We start from the raw sequence: 9,500 nt of genomic DNA, 5'->3' as shown, positions 1-9,500 counted from the left end.
AACTCACAGAGATCCGCCTGCCTCTGCCTCCCGAGTGCTGGGATTACAGGCGTGCGCCACCACCGCCCGGCTTCACTTGAACTTTATTTAGAGCATGCAAAGTAAGAGCAAAGATTAAAACGAGCAAAGAAGGAAACATAGAGAGAGTGATGTTAGAGTCAGAGTCCTGGATTTGCAGCCAGCTGTGACCCCATTATTGCAGAACATGTTACTTCTCAAAACTAATAATCTGTATCAGTATCAAATTCTTCCATTAACAGTTTTTGAATACCAAATTGGAACAGCTTTTTTTGTCGTTTTTGTTGATGTTAAAACAAATCCCAAGGCACTGGTTCTGAAAAGTTTGAAGAGTTTTTGTTTGGGATTGATCTGATCTGAAAAAGGAAAAACATGTTTTTTGTGGAGATGGTCATCAAGTGGAGACTTTTACTGACCTTTCCCTGTACTAGACCAGCCTAGCCCAGAGTGCTGGCGGGGATTCAGTCTTAATCTTATTAGCATTAAGGTGACTTTGGGATTATTAGACTATACCTGTGCATAGTTGTCTCTTGAGGAATGAGCCAGTGACGAGAGAGAAAACAGTTACATGTACTGTGAGTGGGATATCAAGAAATATCATTTTATTATTTTATAATTTTAGGACCTTTGAAAATCTGGTATTATGGTGGGAGAATTTAATCATTCTCTTACTGTTTTTGCTCATTTTAATGGCTTTGTTTTATTCCTTTAGCCCTCTTTATAGCCTGGAAAAAATGACAGACCTTGTAGCTGTGTGGGATGTTGCATTAAGTGATGGAATCCACAAGATTGAATTTGAGCATGGGACCACATCCGGCAAACGAGTTGTGTACGTGGATGGGAAGGTAGGAAAACGTGTGACTTTGTACAACGTGACAATGAAGCTTAGCTTCTTAAAAAGTAAGAACTTTTTTTCTGACTGTGGTTGTTTTTCATTTATATGGTTGTTACAGAATACGCAGACTATAACATCTAACATTTAAACTTAGAATGACCACTTTGTGGAACCTTGACATGAAATAATAAAAATATAAATAGTATTGCCATTTGGACAGTCTTAATTTTTACATTATTTAAAAAATTAAATACTAAATTTTCTGTTTGCGTTTATGAGACTTTTATACATTATTATCTAGGAAGAAATAAGGAAAGAATGGATGTTCAAATTGGTGGGCAAAGAAACCTTCTATGTTGGAGCTGCAAAAACCAAAGCCACCATAAATATAGATGCTGTCAGTGGTTTTGCATATGAGTACACTCTGGAGATCGATGGGAAAAGCCTTAAGAAGTACATGGAGAACAGATCAAAGACCACCAACACCTGGGTGCTGCACTTGGACGGCGAGGACTGCAGAGTGGTTCTGGGTGAGTCGGGGCTGCTTCTGCAGAACCCTTTGGCCTTGGTGATGTCCTGCCCCACAGACTGCTGTGGGCGCTTTCACTTGAGAGGAAATGTAAGCCCAGCTGTACTTCTCCCTTCCTGCAGGAATGGGGAGTCATTTAACCCACTGGGTTTTGTATATAGTGTCGTAATTCCAGGTTTGATAAGGTTGGCTTTGATGACTATAACCCTGGGCTTAAGAAGTGATACTAATGCAGGCACTGATTGTTTGGTTTTTCTCTTTACAAGTAAAAAGCAGTTAGAAATTTAAGATTCATCACTAGGGCAAGCATCTTCAGCAGGTAATAGTAGGTCTCGGGTTCCATTAGATCAGAGCCATCCAAGTCCAGCTAAAAGTAAGCTTTTAAGAAGTAACCTTTTCACCATTCTGGTATCCCCATATTATGAAATTAAAATGGTTTAATAAACCATCTTAATTCATTTATTTAGATCCTATTTATTAACTGCCTCTGAAAAGGAAGGTAGTCTGTCTACCAGGGATTGAGGATGCACAGACAGAAGGAACTTTGACCGTGCCGTAGTGGTCCACATTCTAGTTGGGTGCTAGCAAATAGGGTTTTTGTTTGAATTTTTTTTTAGATGAGAAAATGTTTATTATCTGATAAATCACATAAAAAAAACTAAAAGCCAGGCATGGTGGCTCATACCTGAAATACCAACCCTCCCGAGACTGAGACAGGAGAACTAGAAGGTTGAGGCTAACTGGGCTACAGAGTAAAACTATCCTTAAAATGGGGGGTAGAAAATAAAAGAACCTAAATTAATTACTTACTATAAAAAGTCAGCTTAGCTTATGGTGTGACCTGGGTTTTGCTGATTGAATGCCTGTGGATTGTAAAACTCTCCCATATTTTCTGTAAAGTGATACCTAACTGAAGAATTGTCAGATTGAGTTTTTATTGGATTTTCTTTCTGGCAAAACCAACTTACAGTTTGCTGGTATCTTGAAGCATACAGTTTATCATTCTCTTTCTCTTCTGTATTAGTAGATTCTGGAGGAACAGAATCTAATAGAGTGAACGTGTGTGTGTGTGTGTGTATGTGTATGAGAGAGATTTATCAGATTGGCTTATCTGCTATGGTCTGGGTATTCCACTAATGTCGATCCCACACTGGCGAGGCTGAAGTTCTGGTTCATTCTGTGAATCTGATGCCTTAGCAGTACCTGCCACTGAAGGCCTGGAGAACTCTTGGAGACCCCACTGGTCTCAGTCCACAGTGGAAGCCTGCTGAAGCTGGGCCCTGATATCAGTGAAGGATGATACAGCAGCATTAGGGTGGATGCACTTAACGTAGAGCGAAGGCAGAGCTTCCTTTAACCCTTTGCACTAGGGGTTGCCACTGGGACGTGCCGCCCACATTCAGCTTGGATCTTCCCAATTACCTGATCAGGAACGTTATGACATGCCCAGTGGCTTACCTTCTGGTTAGTTCCAGATCTAGATAAGTTGACACTAGGATTAAACGTAATACTTAATGCCTAGACCATTCATCCATCAGTTGTTGCCAGCTGTGGTTCTTGGATTCCTTCATTCTTTGCTTCCTATCTAGACGGTTGTCTAACTAGAAACTCCCAGTCACACGCCCGTTGCACAGCCCTGCATTTCCTGTAGAAGTGCAGCGTAGCTTTGCTACTCCCTGCAGTCTCCAGCCTTCAAACTACTGAATTGTTTCCAGTTTTAAATCATTAACACAGAAATAAAACAATTTACTTCACTTTAATACGTTGCAGTTACCATGTTCATTAATCCTTAAAATGTCCCTTTTTGGGAGAGGGGAATTTGTGTACGTGTGTGTTTATTCTGAGACTGGATTTTGCTCTGTCTCTGCTGGCCTGGTGTTCACTGTCACCCAGGCTGATTTGAAACTTTTGTTAATACTCCTGCCTCTGCCTCCCAAATGCTTAGGTAACAGGTTTGAGCCATAAAAATGTACGGTTTTGAACCGAGGGACTCCTTGTTCGAGTGGTCCCTGAATCCTTGTTTATAACAGTAGCAGAATTATAGTTATGAAGTAGCAACAAAATAATTTTATGGTTGGGGGTCGCTACAACCTGAGGAACTATGCTAAAGGGTCGCATCATTAGGAAGGCTGAGACCCACTGAGCTAGAGAGTCAATGCAGTTCAATGTTTTTTGTTCTGAATGTTGAAATGGCCTCAAAATCCAGTGCTGGTTCATTATTATATGACATTGCTTATGTATGTCTATGGTCTTTCAAATGTATTCTATTTTTCATTTATGGTTTTGGATTAGCCATGTTCCTCATGGGCACATCAGAGAACCCTTGTAGATAATTTGGATAATCTGAATATGTGTGCACGTTCAATAAATAGACTAATGGCCAGTTCTCACTGCCACTGTCATTGGTCTCAGCACTGGATGCTCAGCCATGTATTGAAATCTGCTGGGTTTCCCTGCATCTGACCATGAGGAACACATTCAGACTGCCTTTGGGGTGACCAACCCTGCACATCCCTTGAGGTCACCACTGCCTTCCCCTTGTCACATTTAGCCCACCTCAAGACTCCCTGTAGTTTAAATGAAGCGCCATCTGACAGAGGAAGTGTTGAGAAGAGAGGCCCCTTTGGCTTGTGCCCCTGCCGCAGGTGGGCCTGCCAGTCACACCCTTGGCTGGACCTTCACACATGACCCACAGGCAGCCTTGTCCTTGGAGCCTGGTGCCCCTGCAGGTCACAAACACAGGCTCTCACTCTGCTTCCTCATCGGGCTCCTTGGAGATCACAGTCTTCTTCCAGCCAACTCTTGGGACACTAATGTTGACCGGCAGTGTTGGGAACTCCCACCTGGCAGTCACCTACGGTAGCAAACTGCGGCATGAGGTTGCCGCAGCAGCACTGTGTTCCCTGCTGCCCCACACTGTAGAGTGCACATGCTAGTGCCGCAGCAGCCCCGTGTTCCCTGTGTCTCCACACTGTAGTGTGCACATGCTTAATCTATTTTTTCTTACAATCTAATAGTTTTTTCCAAAGTAAAACCACTATTAAATAGGATTATTGTCCTGTCCAGCAAGCCACTAAAAGCTGAGTTCCTACTATCTGCCTTCTGCAAACCAAGGCCTATGGTCTTTACGCCATCATCCAGTTAGCTCTGTCAGTGCAGGAGGCAGAAGTCATCTAGTCAGTGAGGCTAACTCACATCTCCGATGCTGGTTTTATTTGTTAGTCAGTTTCCTAGGAACCAGGTCCTCCTCATTCCCTCATTCGTTTGTCTGTAACCCCTTTAAAAAGATTGTCCTTTAGAATCTGTTTTAACAAGATTTTTATCACGCTGTGATGAGACTGTGACTTTCTCTTAAAAGATTTCTAAGTCAGGCATGGGGGTACACACCTTAATCCCAGCACTCTGTGAGTTCGAGGCCAGCCTGGTCTTCCGATTGAGTTTCAGGACAGCCAGAGTTACACAGAGAAATCTTTTCTCAAATCTCAACAAAAGAAAAGATTTTTAAAAACCTGGTTTCATGTATGAACAAAGTTTCTTCAAATTTTGAGTTTCAAAGATGTTGAAAGTATTGAGTTTTAGAACAGCGATTGCAGTTTACAAATATAGTGAATTCAGCTTTTAAAAAAAGAGGTTAACCTTCGATATAGAACTATAACTTTTGGAATTTATGTTGCTTTTACAGAGAAAGATACTATGGATGTATGGTGCAATGGCCAAAAAATGGAGACAGCAGTAAGTTACCATTTACGTATTCCTAGTGTGTGTGACTAACAGTTCCTCATTCTAGACAAGGGGTTTGGCTGTGGGGAGGATGAGAGCTGTGGTTGAGGTCAGTTAAACTGCCAGGCATGCACAAGGGCCTGAGTTAGGATTCCCAGTGCCATGTAAAAGGCATATTCATACACACACACAGAACATCTGTAACTCCAGTTCCAAGGGGTCCAGTGCCCTCTTCTGACCTCCACTGGCACCAACCACACATGTGGTGCACAGACATACATGCAGGCAAAGTGTGCAGACACATAAAATTTAAAATACATAAAAATAAAACTTGGGTTTTTTTTTTTTTTTTCTTTTGAGACAAGGTTTCTCTGTGTAGCCCTGGCTGTTCTGCTGTCCTGGAACTCACTCTGTGGACCAGGCTGGCCTTGGACTCAGAGATCCACCTGCCTGTGGTATCAAAGGTGTGCACCACAACACCTGCTTCTCAAAGTGTTTTTTTTTGTGTGTGTGTGTTGTTGTTGTTGTTATTAAAATGAATCTTAACACAGTAAATCAAGGCTAGGGTTGTAGCTCAGTAGTAGGGCACTCATCTAGCTAACATGTGTGAGACCCTCAGTTCTGTCCTCACCTCTGAAAAACTGACAGTAAGGCGGGCTTCTAGAAAGTATTAATGTATGTCATTTGTACAGAATAATGGTTTTCAGTATAAGTACATGTGACTTTAAGTAAAGTAAAATCTATGATCCGCTTGTTGTTAGTAACTGGCAGGAAGCCAGTGTGAAGACAGCCCTCTGTAACCCCACTGCCTGCTTGGAGCTACAGTGGCAGAAGCGTCCAGGCAGCTTCCCTATCTCAGCCTGCCCTGATTGCAGCATGCCCACACTGCCCCACTCCCGTGTAGCATGTGCTGTTTTCACCCCAGTATCGTCACTAATGGGTGAAATTGCCAAGAAGGAACTTGGAGAGACTGTGTTAGCAACCTTTGTGTGGCCTTCCACAGGCTCCTTCAAAGTGCCCCAGGGCATGCCTGGGTGGGCTTACAGTACATACCCTCTTATAGTACATGATCAGAGCTGTTGGTTACACTGAGTGTGTGCTAACCGTACGCCTGGAGAAGTCACCTGTCTCTGCCTGTCTCCTGAGCTCTGGTGGGAACTCTTCTGTCTTACTGGACAGGCTTTCAGCAAGTTATTAAATTTGCTGCTCTTCAGTTTCTGTATCTATAAAGTGAGGATAATATCACTTATGGCAGCTCTTCAGTTTCTGTATCTATAAAGTGAGGATAATAATATCACTTATGGCAGCTCTTGTGACACGATGCCCCTATGCTAGGATAGTGCACGTAACTGAGAATGTTTTTGACACGCTCACCATTCTTGTTTGTCAACATTGTCCACACCGCAGACACAGAATTGTCTTCTCCTGAAACTTAAAATCCTTCGAGATTTTGAAAATTACAGCAAATCACAGGGCTCTAAACATAATCTTTGGGCTCTGATTTCCAAATTTGACATTACGACCGGTACTTTTTAGATGATGTCAGTGCTCTGACAAGTATTTCTGAACACTGATGCTTCCTCCCTTGCTGTCCTAGGGTGAGTTTGTAGACGATGGGACTGAAACACACTTCAGTATTGGGAACCACGATTGTTACATAAAAGCCGTCAGCAGCGGGAAGAGAAGAGAAGGGATCATCCACACACTCATTGTGGATAACAGGGAGATCCCAGAGGTCTCTCAGTGACTGCTTCTGAATGAGTTCTGGGCTGAAGAGGTGACGTCAGGACTTGCTAATGGCTGTGGTAATTAAATGTGTTCATGCTGTACATATCTGTAGATTTAATCTGCGATGTTTTTATTTTTATCTTTTGTTACTTGAAACTGTAATATTCCAATGGTCAAGAAAAATGGAATCATAAAAATTTATTTTTTAACTAATGTGTTTCTAATTCAAATGGAAAATAAAATATGGACCCAAACCACTAACATCTCACCACAGTAACCTTGACTACAGTAAACACTGTAAAATAAAATGGTGCTGCTGGCTGTGGCCTACAGTGGGTTTGTTTTCATGTCTCACATGCGCAGATAGGTTGGCCTGTATTTGAAGCAGCTGGTTCATAATCATGCAATTTGTGTAACCAGAGAAAACAAGAAGCATTTTCTGTCTGAAAGCATGAAAAAAATCCGATAATGTCATATAAGAATTTAATTTAGGTGCTAGAGAGATGGTTTAGCAGTTAGGAGTTCATGGTGCCCTCTTGAGGAGGACCTGGGTTCCATTCCCAGGATCCACACGGTAGCTCACAGCCATCTGTAAATTCCAGTCCTTGGTGATCTAACACCCTATTTTGGCCTCCAAGGATTGTCAGATATGCATCTAGTGAACATACATACCTTCAGACAAAACACTTATATACATAAAATAAAAAATAAATCACTCAAAAATGAAAAGATTTCCATTTATCTGGGTGTGGTGGTATATGTTTTTAATTCCTGTACTTGGGAGGCAGAGGCAGGCTGGTTTCTGTATTTTGCAGGTCAGCTCGTAAGATAGCAAATTCCAGGCCAGCCAGGGCTGCATTGTGAAAGCCTTGTCTCAAAAAAGAAAGGAAGAAAAGAGATGGTTAAATAGGAAGGTGCCCGCCACCAACCCAGTGACCATGGCAGAAGGGAGAACTGATTCCTCGAAGTTGTGCTTGGATGTGTGCTCTGTGGCACGTGAGCCCAAATCCATACCCACAAAGTTAATTTTTTAAAAACTGAATTTAGAATGTGGGTTTATGAAGAGGTTGCTTTATTTTAATTTGTATATGGGAGGAAATAAGGAGAAAAAGAAATCTCACTTACATGGACTGTGTCAATCAGAAGAGAGTACTGCTGTCCACGGCACCACGCAGGCGCCTCTGGGGCAGAGGAGGACACCGCTCCTGTCCACGGCACCGCGCAGGCGCCTCTGGGGCAGAGGAGGGCGCAGCTCCTGTCCACGGCACCACGCAGGCACCTCAGAGGCAGAAGAGGACACCGCTCCCGTCCACGGCACCACGCAGGCGCCTCTGCGACCGAGGCAGGCACTGCTCCTGTCCATGGCTAGACTGCTCTCCCGTGGTTTACCTCCCTGCTCTTTGTAAGTCTTTCCTGCCTGGCACCCACCGTGCCCACATCTGAAGGTCAGAGACAACCTCAGGTGTGGTCCCCACTGTTACATCACAAGACCGACTCCAATGTAGAAACAGAGTCTTTATTCACTCGTTAACTCGGGTCCCTGCGCCCATCTGAAGCAGCACAGGAGAGACCCAGACCAGAAAACAGGTTTATGTAGGGTCAGAGGCTTGGGGAATTCCAAGTCCTGGGGCTTGTGATTGGCTGCCCCCTAGTGGTGAGGGGAATTCCAGACTTCCAAGCTTCTGATTGACCGCTGTCCAATGATGTAAAAGGGTAATTCCCAACTGTCGGTAACTGCCTTAGGCTCTGATTGGTCTGTTTTCCCTGTTCAGGGATTGGCTGGTTTCAAGTCAGGGGCAGAGATGGCTCCCTTTCTGGGGCCAAACTGTGTTTCTTTCTCTGGTTCTTTCTATCTTTTTAGCCTTAATTTGGGGGCCAAGGCAACTATCTTTGGTATGTCCTGAATCTAGGGACTTAGTGAGTTCTTTTGGTCCTAGTGTCAGGGTCTGGGGACTTTTCTCCGGCTCTAGGTTTGGGGACAAACTGTCTCTTCCCCGGCTCTGGTCCCGTTTTCAGGGTGTGTTTCTTTCCCTGGCTCTGAACCTGGAGCCAAGCTGCCTGGGGGTTGTGCTAGGGCTATGGACTTACTGAATCTGGGGACCTGGGCCTCTCACTCACCTTCCACTTGGTTTGAGACCAGGTCTCTTGTTTGATGTTGGACAGGCATTTGGAGACCTAGGTGCAGGAAGAGGATGGACCCTAAATTTGCACTCCATTTATACATAAACACTGAGCGGCCCCCAGTTGGAGCCCCAAGCACCATTCTGCTGGCCCATAACAACCTGACAAGTTAGGTGACAGCCTAACCAATTCAAGTGCCCACTCAACAAGGACGGAACAGATAATGTATCAAACGCAACCAAAAACCAAATCTCCAGATGAAGGTACTACCACAAAACACAAACAATATGAATGACCAAGATAAAACATCTCCAAAAGTGTGTATTCTCATATTCCCTGAGAAAAGCAAATTAATGACGAAAAAAACAATTTCAAAATAGCTGTATAAATATTTTTAAGGCTCAGAAAGGATATGAATGAATGCCAGAATGAAGACGGAAAATAGTTGAATGAAATAAAGGAAGCAATTCAACATATGAAAATTGAATTGATGCCGGGCAGTGGTGGCGCACGCCTTTAATCCCAGCACTCGGGAGGCAGAGGCAGGTG

General features: G+C 43.5%; 1 protein-coding gene across 2 annotated transcripts in view; it reads left to right on the top strand.

The window, feature by feature from the left end:
- The window catches only part of LOC101995908 (fas apoptotic inhibitory molecule 1), a 12,101-nt gene extending 4,939 nt beyond the window's left edge, over positions 1–7,162 (top strand). For both annotated transcript variants that reach the window (XM_005367823.3, XM_005367824.3), the window contains 4 exons: positions 731–863; positions 1,155–1,383; positions 5,065–5,114; positions 6,700–7,162. In XM_005367823.3, the coding sequence (XP_005367880.1) occupies positions 731–863; positions 1,155–1,383; positions 5,065–5,114; positions 6,700–6,849 (562 nt within the window). In that variant the 3' untranslated portion in view covers positions 6,850–7,162. The remainder of the gene's footprint in view (positions 1–730; positions 864–1,154; positions 1,384–5,064; positions 5,115–6,699) is intronic.
- Positions 7,163–9,500: the final 2,338 nt, after the last annotated feature.

Source organism: Microtus ochrogaster, unplaced genomic scaffold, assembly GCF_000317375.1.
Source record: "Microtus ochrogaster isolate Prairie Vole_2 unplaced genomic scaffold, MicOch1.0 UNK24, whole genome shotgun sequence".
NCBI lineage: Eukaryota > Metazoa > Chordata > Mammalia > Rodentia > Cricetidae > Microtus > Microtus ochrogaster.
This window is presented reverse-complemented; position numbering and strand designations above follow the sequence as displayed.